Below are 16,547 nucleotides of genomic sequence, written 5' to 3'. Positions count from 1 at the left end.
ATAGCACGCTGTTGCAGCCTATCATCTATATTCTGATTTCCCACACTCTCCTCCTGCCTCCAACCAATTTACGTACATACATTCATCTGCGTCCACTTTAATGGCATGCCAGGGAGCGGCATATTGACAGTGGCCTGATATTATACAGATGGTAATGTGAGGGACCTTTGTGTAATCTGTTATGCGTGGCAAGTGATATGAAGTATAAGACTCGCCAAAGGCTACAGTACCCGGGGAGAGCGCTCTGTGGATCTTTGCACAGTGTATTCTCTCTGACCTCCAATATTTGGTTTGTAAAATGAACCGGGGTTTATTCAAAGTAGATTTCCAGCCTCTGCTATTCACTTGTTGGATAATGCATTAATGAAACACTCAGTATCTGTAAACATAGGATGGGAGCAATCTGCTCTGGATGAATAATACGGCCAAAAGTCCAGATGAGACTGTGAAATTGTGAAAGAGCCAAGACTAATAACAGCATCCATTAGGAGATGAGAACATTCAAGAGGCATTGCTGTCCCAGCGAGGAGCCAACGCAATAGGCAACCAGCTTGCGCGGAAACGCTGCACAGACATTCGGCGGATCGGCGGGGAATTGAGCTCATAGTTAAATATAGATTTATCATCACTTCTTCACCGCATAAAAATGCAAATTCAGATAGTATCATCAAGCTTCTTTCCTCTCCTTAGAAGTTGTTAAAGTCAATGAGCTCTTAAAACTCATCTGTGAAGATATGGTAGAAATGTGGCGGTTGTAAAGAGATGTTTCTGATTGTTCTTTGGGACTTTCAGGGCTTAGTTTTCATAGACATCCACTGTCTGCATTTCCTCTGTTTGCCTTCGGCTCCAGTGTTTGCACACTGTGTGGTGGTGAAGAGCTGGGTGTTTGCTGAAATAGCTCTATAATAGTTATTTTACCCAATGATATGCTGCATTCTGTGACTGTGTACTCATGTAGTGCCACCTGTGTCCCCTTCCATTGTGTGACAGCTGAAAGGAGGCATAATGCGGTATGAGAATTATTGTCACTCTCTGGCTCTCATGCAGCTTCTTGCTCTCGTCCATTTCCTTCTTCTCTCATCTTTGTAAGCCCTCCACTGAAAAATCTCTTTTACGGTATTCAGTGTCTAATTGCCAGACTGCCTAATTAGGGATGTTACCCAACACACATCATACATTCATGCATTGAGGACATCCATCCTCTCTTAGAGAGAACTTACAGTTTCCTCATTGGCTCTGTCCCCTGCCATGCACAACATTTGTGATGAAACTAGTTTGCCATCTAGTGGCACTTGTACAAATAGCCATTCACGCAGGGTCTATGATTGAGTCTCTGTGAGGAAAGCCTTCATGGAAAGCTTAAGCCAAGAGACTATAGGTGCAATCTTGGCCAGCTGAGCTGTGTCTTAAGTCGGCTGCAGTGTCAGCCATCTCTTTATACGTCCCTGAATATTTAGATGGCTGGGAGTTAAAGAGAGCATTGTGTGCCAGTCAGAATGGTGAAAAATGCTAAGCTGCATTTGAGCCCCTGCCAGGCAGCTGTCGGCTTTGCCGTTCTCTTCCTGCCCCGGCCGCTCCTCTTAACCCTCAGTAAACAACTGGAACAAATCCTATTTTATTGAGGCTTTTACCAAGTGCAAGGGATCTCTGCAAGCTCCAGTGCCCAGGCATTTTCTGAGCTTGTGCAGTGTCCTAAGATGGCACCCAGCGAGGGTAGCCAGAAAAAAAAGAAAAGGAATTTCCACTGTCTGTCTCTAATTGGATCCTTAATAACAAGCAGGTGGGGCTGTGTTCTCCGCAACATGTTTTGTGACATTTTGAGCAAGCGCCATGATCGATATTTGCCTTACATAAGTTGATAGCTGATTTGACACAGTGAAAATAGGTCTGGTGAAGATTTGGACAAGTGAAGGATATTTAGCTGTATAGCTGCTGGGAATTTACTGAATATGAATATGTTTCCCTCTCACCAGCTTTTTCTCTTTTATTTTGAAACTACCATCTAGGAGCACCTGTGCTTAGGCTAATGCACGTGTGATTAGTGAGAATGTAAATGTGGCCATTTCACTTAATTTACACTTAACATAACATTCAAAATCACAACACTTTGCCACACATTTTCAAAAAAATAAAAAATTAAACCGAACCTCTCACAGCGTTGCTGCAAAACCTCCATATTTTACAGACCCCCTTCACAAAATTGCTGTTTTCCTAGCTTGTGCGGATTCTCGTGGTTCATCCTGCAAATTGTTAAATGAGAGATGTGAAAATACCTTCAAGGGGACAGAATGACATTTTGCCATTAATTACAGAATAAATTAGTGTTTGCCAGGAGTGCTGAAATTGTATCTCCTCTGAATCTGGATGCAGTAAGTGCTGCTAAGGAACACGAGGTTTGACCAAAGGACTGAGGGGATCAAATGCATGTGCATGTGTCAGTCCCTTTCCCCATCTTTCACAGGCCAGGAGCCGACAAGCATTTTCACTGGGGAATAAATATTGTGACAGGCAAGCCTCCTCTAACTTGTTTTTGTGGTTGCATGAAGCATGTGAGCATTCATTTCCCCCGCCTTTTCTTTCTGGGGTGGCCCTTAAAAAGACATCATGTGTATTTTTAACAGCCAGCCTCCTGCTCTTTGTCCTATGGATGATCGGTTCAGCTTAAGGATAGTGTGACAATTTATCATTTTCACTGTTTTCTAGACATTTATTTACTAAGCTAATGCAGCTGCCGCTCATAAGCTAAACAGTCAGCTCCTGTTAAACCCAGCAGAGCATTTAGAAAAAAAAGGCTCGAGAGGCCCGAGTACATGTCCCCAGAGGGAGACGGGTCTCAGCTCAGGCAGAGTGGGAGAGGCATGGGAGTTTTTTCAGTTAAGAAAAGGTCATCTCTCCTGTGAGCTACATAACATTGTTGCAGACCAAGTTGGCTTGGCAATGTCAGACAGTTTCCCACTCAGGACATTAAGGTCTCATGGTGCCATATAAGTCAAACTTATCAATGAAAAGCCACATTTCTGATTATTAACTAGCCAAAAGTCAGGTTGGTGAAAGATTTGGTTGGATGTAAGGAGAAACAGACTCGTGCAGATGTATAACCATTTAAAAAGTGTCTTTAGCATTGATATCTATCCCTGCTTATAAAAAAGGCATCCTTTCGGCTCTCTGTACTGTGTGTCAGGTCATTTCTGAAGGCTTCTTCAGCTTATCTGCTGACCCTTCGCGGCAGGGTCATTTGTCAGGTGGATTATGAGACTTTTGGATGGTATATCTGCTTTATTGCTAAGAAATGCGACACGTTCTGCTTTCTCTATTTTATACTACTGAGTTATCCCACTATGGGCTGCGAGACATGGAATGTCTCAGAGAACATGTTGACATTTGGGATAAGGATTATGGAGTCATCAAAAAGGAGTGTCTCTGCTGTGTGTCACTGTCACTGTTGACTTTGCTCTCAGATTGGGGCTTGTATTGCAGGACTGAGCCAGGCCCCATGTCTGTGCTTTGCTTTTACACTTTACAACTCATAGCAGACTTGAAGCAAGTCAACGCTCGGATCCATGTGGATTAAGCCGGGAGTTCAAAATATGCTGTCAGTCTACTGAGGTCTCCTCTTTTCAGCTCAAATGTGTGCCCACTCCAGCTTTAGCTATTGAATTAGTAGTTAATCCGGTCTGCTTTTCACACTTATGGTTTGCAGGTTTTTAGAGTGGGGCAGATAAATAGTACATGTGAATATGTGTTTGGTCGTGCCAGCCTGTCTTTCATTAACTCAAAAAGCTAACTCATCTTTGACTCCCCCTCCTCTCTTCTCCTTTCCTCTCTTCCACATCCCTTCATCTTCCTCCACCTCCTTCCCTCCCTCTCATCCCTCATTTCCTTCCTTGCCTTCCTCTGTCTCTCCCTCCCTCTAATCTACTGCAGTGACCTGAAGGAGGGCTTCACACTGCAGCGCTCAAATAATAATCAAGCAGTAGGATGTTGTCAAATTTATAGGACACTGAGCGTTGCATAGCAACAGAGATTGCCAGGGTGATCCGACAGGCGCTGGAAGTTGGATGAGGGAGAAAAGGGGCGAGTGACAGGAGACAGGAAAGGAAGGAGAGCTGACAAGAAAAGTGGGAGAGAGGGATGAGATGGGAGTCATAGAATTATGATGTACACAAAGGGAGAGATAAATTAGGAATGGAGAAGCACAAAAGGAAATGAGAAAGTTAAGGTTGGCTTAGCTGAAAGAAAAGATTCAAAGACACTGCTGGCTGTTCTTGCACGCTTGTCACTCTGTCGAATTTATAATTATTGTGTTTGTATTGTTTAATATGGTACTGGCGTACAGGTGGTGTTTCGTGAAAATGCTTTTTGTTGGATTTTGGTGTCACAGCTTTGCTTTTTTCCTTATCTCTTTCATTCTTTCATTCTCCACTTTTGGCCTTTCTCCTCCTAATTTGAGTCTAAAACAATAAGAGAACTTTATAAAGTTGCAAACTAGAGCAGGGCGATATGGCCAAAAATATTTATCACGATATATATTTGAAAATTTGCGATAACGATATAACTGACGATATAATTGATGCGAGACAAAATACAACTCCACAACATTACTAGCGCAAAAAGACAACCTTCCATTTATTTTCACGTAAACAAGAAGCTGGTTTTTATGTACATTAAAGCTTTATAAAAATGTAACAGTGCAAATGCAAATTCCTTGCTGAAAGTTTAACCAAAAGGCATTTCCAGTAGAAATGGGCTGACATATCCTGAGCATAACCATGTATAATATCCACTGAAGTTAAAAAGAGGTGCTTTGCAACATTAAACTGCAGTGTGCAGTACGTATGTTTCGGACCATAAGGTGCACAGGATTATAAGGCACATTAAGCGAAACAAAGCAGTCAGATAAATCAAACTTTATTAAACTCATTCTTCTTGCTTCCTCCACTTCTGTACCATTGATTCATTAATGTTGAATTCTCTGGCAGCTGCTCTATTCCCATGTTGTTGCAGTATATTAATGACTAACCTCGTATTGTGGACGGATTATCTCAGTTGTTCTCCTGACTGAAGTTTGGTCCGTTTACAGCATCCTGCCATGCGATTGCATTTGTCTCTAACCATGAAGAACCTTCACGTTAACTTTTATAAGTGGAAAAGTGTTAGTGTTCGTCCTCCAGCTTCACTGTTTATGTTATGCTAACATAGCTGTGTCGCTAGCGATCACGTAGCACATCATTATATATCAGCTAGCCCAACTTCAGTAACCCTACAAACGTCACTGCTGTTTAGTTTCCTGTCTTCATTTATGTTGGAAGTGATAGCAGAGCTGTACGTTTGATTTTTTTCAGAAATCTCTCCATCAGAACGTGCTATATCATGCTTAGGTAACTAGCGAAACTAGCGAGCTAACTTCCGCTAGCTTCCTGCTAACTTCTAACTCCGTTAAATGTAATAACTTTTGTTTTCATGGATGTCTGGAAGTTAAACTTTATAGTTACACCTGGTAAAGCAGCAATGCTGATCGTTTTATTAAAGATGAAAGAATTTAGACAGTTTTTAACGCTCAGTGATGCTGCAGTGTTGTTTGACCTGAAGTCAAATATACGGAGTTTAGGACCCAGATTACTCCCAGATTTAAGAGCATCTTAGTCCGACAAATACGACAATAACAACGCCCGCTTGCATGTTCTGCAAAAAAATGTGCTTTGTTGTGTATCTGACGGACAAACACCAAACCAGTTCCACATCACGGAAGTTGCACCATTTTTACAAACCAACAATCGGCCATGTGTGTATGAAAACAAAGGCACTGCGCATGCGCGTTTTACTCCCATTCTATCGCGATATTTCATTTTCCTATCGTTGCCTAACATTATACCGGTATTACCGTGAACGGTATAATATGGCCCAGCCCTATTGCAAACTTTATACAAAAGTGGGAAATGATCATGCACAGTTCAAAGCAATCTTCATATTGCTTTCTAGTTGAACTGAACTAAAAAAAAGTTATTTTTTTTTAGCTTCAAATGTAAAATTAGAAAAAAATTTTACACTTAAGTTAAAACAAAGCTGGTGGTTGTAGAGTCAGGTTAGCTTCTTAGCATGAGAAACCTTTAGGAAAGTTTGACTAAAGTAAATGTGCTTTAATTGTGAATCCAGAGTTTTTGTTAGACTGTTAAACAACACTTGAATGTGTTCTATAATATCTTTTTGACCAATTAAGATAAAAATAGGTGGTGACATTGTTAAAAATCTACTCCTGCAAAAAGAATTATAAACTCTCTGTGGTTGTTGTGTCGTAATAAAAGCATGCCTGCTTGGAGGTAGTTCTAGTGCTGTGTCACTGGCAGGTGTTTCAGTTTGGAGTCAATTGAGTGCAAACGGTGATGACAGCTGTGCTCCTCACTAATTATTTCTTGTCACTGTGCACATATTTACTAACCAGAGGTCCTCTGGACAGAAAAGTATCAGTTGAGTCCCAAGGTCGCCTGATGTAGTCGTTTTAATGGATCACTTTGTCGTGAAAAAGATTATCTGAAGGTGTTTAGAAATATGGAATTACTATAAAAGAAGAAATGCGACATGTAGTTCTAAAATAGAAATCCTGGCCTGAGTTTATCTTTACATAGCTAAATTAGATGTCTGCCTTTTACTAAACTAGGGTCGCACAATACAATCCAGAGGACAGTATAATTTATTGTATTGTGTATAAAATAACGTCAGTATTCAGGAGTTTCAAAGGCACAGTAGGCCCTTCAGGACACTTCCTCAGGGTAAACAAGAAGTACACACCTTTAGCATTTCTCTCCTTTCTTTGTTTTTTTGTTTTTTCAATTTGACACCACCAACGAATGTTAAGAGCTGTCATCCAAATAACTGCCACTTTACCTTTGCTTACATGTTTGTTTTTAAATGTCAGCTGAAGGCCATCTGGGCATCTCATGGTTCATTTACTGCACACAAAGATTTCTTTTGTGCTCTTTCCCAGAGAAAGGAGCTCAAAAGATCCAAAAAGACTGAATTCTAAGAGCTGTGATTGTTCTCAGGTCTTGCAGCATGTACACACAAAAAACAGGTACACTGTAAAAGTATTTTATGGGGCACTCCTCTGCTCTGTGCAAGGGGGGATATTGCATTTATAGTTATTAAGTATACACCAGTAGATCATCCATATTGCTACCAATACCATCTCTTTTAAGTGATATTGACCTGTCTTCAACTATGATGTGAGGTTTTTGCTTAATCAGTCGGGCTTCTATTAGTGTATACTCTTCTTCTACTACTTCTTCTTCTTCTTCTACTTCGTCTTCTTGTTCTACTTCTTCTTTTACTTCTTCTTCTTCTAATACCTGCTCCATTAAGAGGTTGCTACAGTGGATCATCTGCTTAAATCTCATCCTGTCTCTAGGGTCCTCCTTCACTACATCCATCAACCTTCTCTGAGGTCTTCCTTTCTTCTGCCTGGCACCTCCATATTCAATGTCCTCTGACTCTCTCCTCTATCATGTCTAACCCGTCTCAACCTCGCCTCTCTACCTTTTCCTCCAACCTTTTTCTTGAACCTGAGCTGTCCCTCTGATGCACTCATTTCTAATCCTGTCCATTCTGGTCACTGCAGATGAAAATCTGAACGTCTTCAACTCTGTCACCTCCACCTCTGCCTCCTGACTTTTTGTTAGTAGAGCTGTCTCCATGCGTCATAGCAGGTCATCTACCATCTTATAAACTTTCCCTTATGCTCACACTCGCTGCCATTCTTCAGTCATTATTACCGTATAAACACCTGTGACTATAAATTGACTATTTATACACAGGGAAAAGGTTGGGTGAGGGAGACATATTTAGCTGGTTGCAACCTGATCTGATCTTCCTGCAATCTTCTACTGGCATCTTTTTTTTGATCGAAATTTGCTGGTAATATGTTGTTAACCTCAGATACAGAGCTCCACTATTTATTTTGATGAACATATGCAAATACATGGGCATAAAATTAGTATGTACTTTGGAGTTGAAAGGGATTTAAGGGCAAATGTGGAGAAATAGTTTGGAAAACTGCACAATTCATGACCTACTTGAAATAATAGCGTATGAAATATTCATTACCTAAATTACTTATATGTGTAATCTGCTTTTGTTGTTATGTTCAGAGGGGAAAGGGCAGCAGCGGGGACAGAGGGCTAGAACAAACAGTCTGATCTTCTTTGCAGTCGTAGCAGCGATGCGGTGTCAGCCGATGAATTATCAGTGTGAAAAATGAGCGCCATCCACCCTCACAGAAATGCTGTAATGTGACACATAGAAGTCTATTATACAAGTCAGTTTTGAATCTGCATCTTAAAGCGTGAGCCCTTTCCGAATGGTTCGGCTGCCACTCTGCCACAAAGGAAACCAGCCTCAATTACATTTCAAAGAGGTTATTCCAACATAATATATAATCTCAGTCATTTGAAGGAAGGGATTTTAAGGTTTAAAGAGTCTGTTTCTTCCCATCAAGGCAATTCAACTTTCCACCTCTTCTCTATGTAGCCCTCGTTCACGTTCACATTAAAGCACACGTACAGTAGCCTCAGAAATGCATTAACACTGATGATCAAAAGATGCTGGCCAGAGCTTTGTTGGTACATCAAACAGCACGAACAGAGGAAAGCACACAATTCCCGAGAGGAGGCACACATCGGTTCTACTGTGCCATTATTAAGTTTAATATTTACTGTACTACACTTTGTCTTCTCCCCTTTTCATAATGCTGTAATCTGAGAGAGAAGCACACACAGAGTAGGAGCATTAGTGCACACGCAGATGATTAAAAGCAATAGCTCTCAGTGAAGTTTCTTCCTCTGTCTTTGTTGCAGGCAAACGTACATGTCAAATTCGACCCAGATAATCAAAGTGCGCACACATGAAATGTCAGAGGGAAGCGTCGGGGGCGTTGCTTTGTGATTCCGAACTTTTCTTTCAGCAGCCACTGAGCCTTTCCTCTCCACAGATCTACCCAGCTGCTAACTCGGAAGAGGAGAGCAGTGTTTTTGCGTCGCCCGTACTGACACATACAGTAGAAGAGAACTGCGATATTATTAACATAGCAGCACTGTGTCAGATGATGACACTCAAATTAGAAAGATGTAATCGTGTTTAGCCTGATTACAGATCTCTGCATTGTCTCACACTTCTACCATTGATTGCCGCCAGAGTATTGTCATCTCTTAAATAAGTCGATTTTACATCGGTTTTGTGTGCACGTGCGCTCGTTTCAGGCAATCCTCAATACAGAGCCACCGATGCTCTGCCAGTGGATATCTGCAGTTCTATCCCACAGAGCTTTATCCTCATTTCTCACTAGTACATAAACCCTCTTGATGTAAATTAAACCAACTTTGGTTTGGTTCAGATTCAGGAATACATCTCATTTACATTTCAGTTTTTTCCAAGACTCGCAGATTCTGAGAGAGCTGGGGGGGTTTGTTATTCAGAGAATGTGAAGAACAACTCAGAACAAAATGGTTCGAAATGTGGCTTTGTTCTGACTTTGTTTTGCAACACTGGACAGCGCTGGCTGGCTTGTCCTGTTTGCTGCTGTTTTCACTCCTCGGGTTGATTGATGCACTGAGGGACTTGCACAGCTGGAAAGGAGACAGTAAACCAAAGGAGGGAACAAAGAGTAGCAGGCCACACAGGGTGCAGCAATTAAGCAGTTTTCTTGTTGTTAATTAAAAGCAAATTAGAGACTGTGACAGGAGTTGCTGTCTAGCCTTAATTGCTGGCAGCATGCATGCCCAGCCACACCTGTTATTGCATATTGACTCATCTTGGTCCACTTTTTTTCCCCCTACGCTTTCCTAAGGGGCGGAGAGGAAAACCTGGAGATCCTGGACCCAGAGGCTCGCCTGTAAGTTATCTACTGCCACTCTCACTTGTGTACATAGGCTCTTTCCTTTTGATTTTACATAGAAGGTCAAGATCTATAGTGCTATCGAAAATATCCAAATGCATTCGTTTCAGCTTAATAGATCATTTGTTTGGTTTGCACATCTACTCTGTCTGCCTATAACACCCAATTACCAGCAGTGAAAACAGAGTTCGGCTCAACCTTTATTAGACCGGGAATTCTCCTGAGATCACAAAAAGGGTTGTTTTTTTTTACTGATATCCAAATAAATTCAGACACATTAAAGAAGTTACAAATTTATTACAACTACAAAAACATATTAAAGCAAACAGTCAATAAGGCCAGCGCTGCAGAATACAAAATCTGCCCCGAAAAAGAGCAATTACACCAACATTGTTCTATGTTAACTAATTTCATGCTTTCTCATGCTTTATTGATTTGCTCAAAATCTTCTCCCATACTGCTACAAACAGGCTACATTATCGGCACCAAACCACAAAGGGTATATTAAGGTAGCACTTTAAAATGTTTGTATTGACAAGTAGGACAAGTCTGCCTAGAGGGCCCATTGACTCCTTGAAATATGGTCTTTTCCTTAGGCGACCGAGCCAATTCCAGACGCCATTTGTGTGTTTGTGTAGTGACCCACACACTAAAGGTCACAAACACTGTGATGCGTTAAAGGAGACAACTTGTCAGATGTTTAACTGCTCTGACGCCAGGACAAACAGGAGTGTTTGGGGATTGTGTAACTCTGATGTTTTGGGTGTCCAATTATTTTCATGCACGATTGTCTTGATTACACTCGTGATCAGAGACATAGGGTTTGGCTTATTTTATTCCATCCACAAATCAAGAGAGATTCTGTGCTGCGTCTGTTACCGGTGCCCAGGTTCAATTATCTTCATTATAATTGAGCCACTCACTGTTAAACAGTGTCTCCCACGTGTGACTCATTTTAGCCCCCGCTTCTTCCTTTTTTTCTCTTTAATAACTCGTAAAGTTGTGGAACACAAAGTCATAGGAGAAAAGAAAGGCAGGATGGAGAAGGTGTGACATTTCTAAATGGCAATGTCCTGATGATACCCTTCGCATGTGCCAGATTTGCCTCCGTCCCCCGGTATTGGCATTTATGAGTCACCTGTTTTGCTGAGGTAGATCTCAGGGGCAAAATCATCTATTCAAAACACACTCCAGGGCATCACTCTCTCTTGTCCATTGGCAGCAGGACGTGTGTGCGCAGTTGAGGAGGCAGCGGTTATTTTTCAAAGTCAAATTAGCATTTGACGACAACAGGGGAGCCTGTGAAAGGCGCATAACAAAGACGCACTCAAAGATTAGCTGCCGATTAGAGGGATCCGGCCATGTCTTTATGAAAGGCAACATCAGTGCAAAGGTTAAAAAAATATATAATATATGGAAAAGCCAGTCACAGGGATATTTGCAGGAATAATTTATATCTTCATAAGGGTCAGGATAGGGTTACGATTGTTATGTATTTGTGATGAATAACATGTGCGGCGCTCGCATGAGTTTTCATATAATTGTCTTCTTATTTCACAGGGTCCCGCAGGAGCCGCCGAAGGAGCAAGTGCCAAGGTATTACCCAAACATTTTTCACTACAAAACAAATACTGACAAGCGGCGTTTAAAGTAGATTCGAGGTGTCTCCTGCTTTTGATAAACTGGCCCTTACCTTCACTTCCAGCACGTGTGAATTGCCAAGATGACTGAGCAGTGTTCACTGTAGCAGCCTCCCGAATAGCCAAGGAGTTTAATCATCTGCAAAGTGTTGTCTGTATAAAGATGTGCCAAAGTTGTTGTCCCAAGAAACTCATCTGGACAAGTCTGACGTATGTGCCACCTGAAGTAGAGTCTGCTCTGCCCTTGACTGACTTTTGTGTGTGTGTTTATAGTCGAGAGCAGATATCCGTCTTCAGAGGTGGCACCTTTCAGTCAATTGTACACTATCTACTGTGCAAGTTAAATAGCTGTTCCCACCCTGCATCTCCTGCAGTGCAACCCAGCATGACTCACTGCTCACACTCCAAACAGACAGATGATCATTACATACAGTGCTTTTGCAAAAAAAAAAAAAAAAAAAACAGGGCCTGCAATCATTTTCATGAAGCCCAGGGGTGCTGTAGCTCACCAGAGGCTGCATGACATACGCAGTGTAAAGGGAAAAAAAGTTGTACCAGACCTCCCGTTGTCTTTCTTGTAACCTGCTTCCTTCAAAAAAAATAAAAAATAACCACCACCACCCGCCAAGCCTCCAGTGGCCTACTTGTGATCATGCTGAGAGTGAAAGCCATTGTGTAGTGGACACCCTCTTGACCGCAGCTGTTCATTTGATGTATAGGTGTATGGTTTTGCGGTGGTGTCAGCTTGGGCCGCAGAAAACCTCCTGCTCCCTCTGCCCAGAGGAAGGAGAAGTGTCTGCTGGCCAACCTTGAAAAAGAAAGTTGTCTATATGAGGACACAGTTATTATACTTCAAAACAAATGGGATTGCAGTAGATACAGATGGAGGTGGAGCGCCTATTGGGGTCGTGTGACTCAACTGACAGGCGTTTTCATGTTTGACCAACCGACTGCTCAGTTGCAGCTTTAGTGTTTATACTTGAATCATAAAATGAATCCATAGAAGTCCAAATTTTATTTGTCAGAAATGAAAATAACCCTGTGATTGTTGTCTTGGAATTTTCTTTTTTAATTTTCAAATGCTGCTTCTCTTTAATGAGACCCTTTGTTAAAAAGTTTGAACACAGAGAAGAATAAGACTCGCTAAAACCAAAAAACAGTAACAAATAATTATTGTAGAACAGATTCAGGCAGAGAAAATAAACAGTATTCTGTCCTGATTATCTGACTCTAGACTTTTAAGTCAAATGTTTCCATTGGTGCTGACAAGGAAAACGTAACTTATTTTTAACTCGGTCTCTTCAGTTGTCAGGTATTATAAGTTGACTTACAGACACCCGTGTTACCTTAACCAGGTATTTATTTGCGTCCTTCCAATTTTTGTACGCAGACTTAAGCAGCATCACACTGTAACAGAATAAGCATTATTTTTAATCTAGCAAAACCTCAATGGAGACAAACAGGTCTTTATTTTCACACCCAGCAGAGCATTACTCCCAACATATCACTTCACTTATGGTGTCACACCTTTGCTAATCTGACACAAAGGTAACAGAAACAACTGGAGCAAGTTATAACTCAACACAGAGCATTTTTGATTTTAAAACAGGCCTAGCTCCATCCTTTTGCTCACCTTCCTCCTTTAGTATGAGCAAATATGAACGTAAATATGAACTTAATCTGCTTAATTTTGAGCTTTTGGGTTTATGGCGTGTGCTACAAGTTTACAAGTGCTTGAGAAAGTAGACCTGCAGGCCTGCTCTGACTTAAAACATTAAAATGAATTCTTATTAAATGTAGCGTTACGCCTGAAGGGGACAACGCTCGTAGGAGACTAAAGCTACGTTTGCGATTAGATTAAACGTAACATTTTGATTAAAGGACATGATTAAAGCATTCATTTTAATGCTTATGTAGATGTTAGATGAGACATACGCTGCTAAGCACTATTGTTCCCGTGCTCTAATTCTTCCATTAAATGTGCATGCCAGCCTCGCCCTTGCCATAAATCAGTCATGCCCCTACATCACGGATACGTCTTCACTTTATCATTATAAATTTATGCTTTCTGTGGCTGACAAGGAAACTTGTGTCCCAGAGAATCACTGCACGTTTTAATCTTCCATAATGAAAAACAGAACTGTAATGCATTTAAAGGAATTTAAGCAAACCGGGGACGATACGCGAGAGCAGATAAGCCCTCGCACCTCCAAGAGGAATGAAAAGTAACAGTTTTCACGAGCAGCAATAATTGAACAGCGCCGGGGATTCTCCGTACCTCTCAGTGCCATCCTTGTGCATTTTTTAACTTGGACAAAATAGACGCAAGTTAGACTAAACTGCAGCTTGTGCAACATCTGTGTGAGCTGAGCCCCCTCTCACTCGCTCGCTCACTCACTCAACAGCGGGTGAATGTTTTAAAGGAGACAAAAAAAAAAGGTCTGCAGTGGATGATGTGCTGGGAAGACGGTGTTCTCATGAATTACATCTCCATAACTGCATCTCCCACTGACAGTCTCAAATGGGCTCTGACAGAATGCTGCAGATATTGATGGATAGAGGGATGCAAGACAGGCTTAATTGCAGTTTGATGAGTCAAGGTTTCTCAGAGGCAACATATCACCCGCAGACACCCACAGGTGGAGCGCTTCCCTGTCTTATACACGGTGGGCTTTCTCTTCGTATAAATACAGTCATAATCTACATAAATATTGGCTGTGGCGCAGTTAATCTCGTTTGAAAGGTTTATTAACTTGTTACATACACCTCTGCCAGTAAATTGACTTTGAATAATCTTCCGTGGAGATCAAACAAAGATAAAGATAGAATTTTTTTTCTTTTTTGCCATGAGTCTGCGCCAGATTACAGTGTACAAGTGACAACTCGGATAACAATAGTTTTCCATCTTGTGTGTTACGCTGAATGTCAGTCATAACTCACCCGTTAACTACTTCCACAATTCTGTGTGCAGCATGGTGGGTTGGCGGCCTACTTTACAGCCTCCCAACGTTCATATAGTTGATTTGCTTGCAACGTCTCCGCAGTAGTGTGGTGAGTTTCCACATAGTTGATAAAGCTGCAAAAAATTAGTGCTCAAAGTCAGTTTTGCCACTTGTTCCTCCTCCCCGACTAAAATATTAATAAGACAATCCATCTGTTCATACATTGCAGCCACTGCTGACTTAATAACAGCTCCTAATTCGGATGAGGAAACACTGACTATGTCTCATTAAATGAATATACCACGGCTGTCATTAGCAAGTCGAAGGGACTGAATGACAATTATTGTCTGTTAGCGTCCAGGCTCTGTTAGTGAGCGTACAAATGTGCTGCAAACTTTCTCAGATGTCTTTTTGTCATATTATATTGGTAAACAGATGTTCCATAATGTCTTTGCACAGAGTATGTGAAGCACTCCCTACAAATCTTTACACATGTGCCACGGACAACATATTTGCCACACTTTCTAAATGTAGCCAAGACTCCAAGACTTTGCATGACAAAAAATATAAGCAATAAAGGTCATAAGTAGGTGCTGAATGTATGCAGATTGTGAGAAAGCTAGTTCCTATGTGTATACGATTGCAAAAAATATATATATATTTATCACAAATTATTCATTAACTATCTGTCTTGACCAAGGATGGAGCACATTTGTCTTAGAGTTCTGTTTATTTAGTATATTCGCCACATAACTGACAGAAAAAAATCCTGTCAAAACACTTCAAGGGCATCTCACTGGCAGTCATGAAGTGCCATCTATTGGCAGGCAGGGGAACGGCATCATGAAAGTGCTGCAGTGCAACAGGGAATTAAGTTTTTCATTATCCTGCAAGTCTAACATAACGCCACAGGCTCATGAAGCTTGTGCCACTGTGTTTCTTTTGGCCCCTTCCATAATTACAAACTCTTTTGATTTTGAGATGACACGGTACTGAATTTTTTTTTTTTTCTGATTACTTATTCATAGCAACTGTCCTTACCTAAGTTTCACTCTCAGAGCTTTGTGTCTTTGTGTCTTTTCGTCCTGCTTTGGCTGTCAGTCACTGTCAGAGATCTGCTCTGTTCATATAGGGGGAGAAGGGGGAGCCTGGAGTCCTGGGGGAAAAGGGGGAGAAAGGAGAAAGAGGAGATCCTGTACGTATTTTCCTGCACTGACATTTACAATGCCGCTGCGTTACAGAGTCATTAACCGAGGCTTCCCTCCCTCTCCCACAGGGTCAGCCAGGTGCCGAGGGATCCGGCGGCATGAAAGGACAAAAAGTAAGTCACATCAATGTCAAGTGGCAAATATGATGATTCCCTCTGTTTCTGCTCCCTGAGACTCTGAGGCTAAACCTCCTGAGTTAGTCGTCTTCTTCTTCTTCGAGTCCGTTTATCCTCCAGTGATCTTTAAAATCATCTGCCAACAAATAATGAAGCTGCCGATGATTTGTTGTGCGTGTTTGTTTTTTACATTTGCAATTGTTTGTATCATTTGCTCCTCTAAGCATGGTCCAGCTCATTTTCTCATTACTGACAGGTTGTGTGTATGTGTGAGAGTGTGTATGTGTGTATTTTTGTGTTTTCTACGTGTTAATATAATAGAGTCAGAGCAATAATTTACAGAAGAAATCTCTTGCGGTAAAGACAAACAAACCAGGACCAGAGTTCTCAGTGGCGTCTGTACGGTATTTTCTTTAATTATCTATCTCAGTGTGCCTCTTTATGTGTCACTAAGCAGGAAGTTAGGTCTAAAGAAGAATGAATTGTTCAAGCAGACAGAGCAATTTACATATTTTTACAGTAGCTCCTGACTTTTAAACTGTAAGAACTTAACAAATACGCAACAAATTATTTTACCGCGTTGCCCTATTTTCCAATTCCTTTACATACATTCAAAATGATTGCATTCTGTCATTTCAATAGGTAGGCACTGAGAGGTACGCACAGCTTATAATGCATGCAAAACTTGATTTTGAATAGATGTATGTGGAGTTCAGTTGATTGCGTTTGTTTCTAAAGCAGTCATACCTGCAGAGGTG

The 16,547-nt window shown here is 41.3% G+C and overlaps 1 protein-coding gene across 6 annotated transcripts in view; it reads left to right on the top strand.

Moving 5' to 3' along the window:
• LOC309720949 (uncharacterized protein) overlaps positions 1 to 16,547 on the top strand; it is a 105,332-nt gene that overhangs the window by 46,658 nt on the left and 42,127 nt on the right. For all 6 annotated transcript variants that reach the window (XM_082558205.1, XM_082558206.1, XM_082558208.1 and 3 more), the window contains 4 exons: positions 9,836 to 9,880; positions 11,444 to 11,479; positions 15,598 to 15,660; positions 15,742 to 15,786. In XM_082558205.1, coding sequence (XP_082414331.1) covers positions 9,836 to 9,880; positions 11,444 to 11,479; positions 15,598 to 15,660; positions 15,742 to 15,786 — 189 coding nt within the window. The remainder of the gene's footprint in view (positions 1 to 9,835; positions 9,881 to 11,443; positions 11,480 to 15,597; positions 15,661 to 15,741; positions 15,787 to 16,547) is intronic.

This window comes from Aulonocara stuartgranti (genome assembly GCF_965226115.1).
Source record: "Aulonocara stuartgranti genome assembly, chromosome: 13".
In the NCBI taxonomy this organism is placed as follows: Eukaryota; Metazoa; Chordata; class Actinopteri; order Cichliformes; family Cichlidae; genus Aulonocara; species Aulonocara stuartgranti.
Note: the sequence above shows the minus strand (reverse complement) of the source record. Positions and strands in the feature narration are given on the sequence as shown.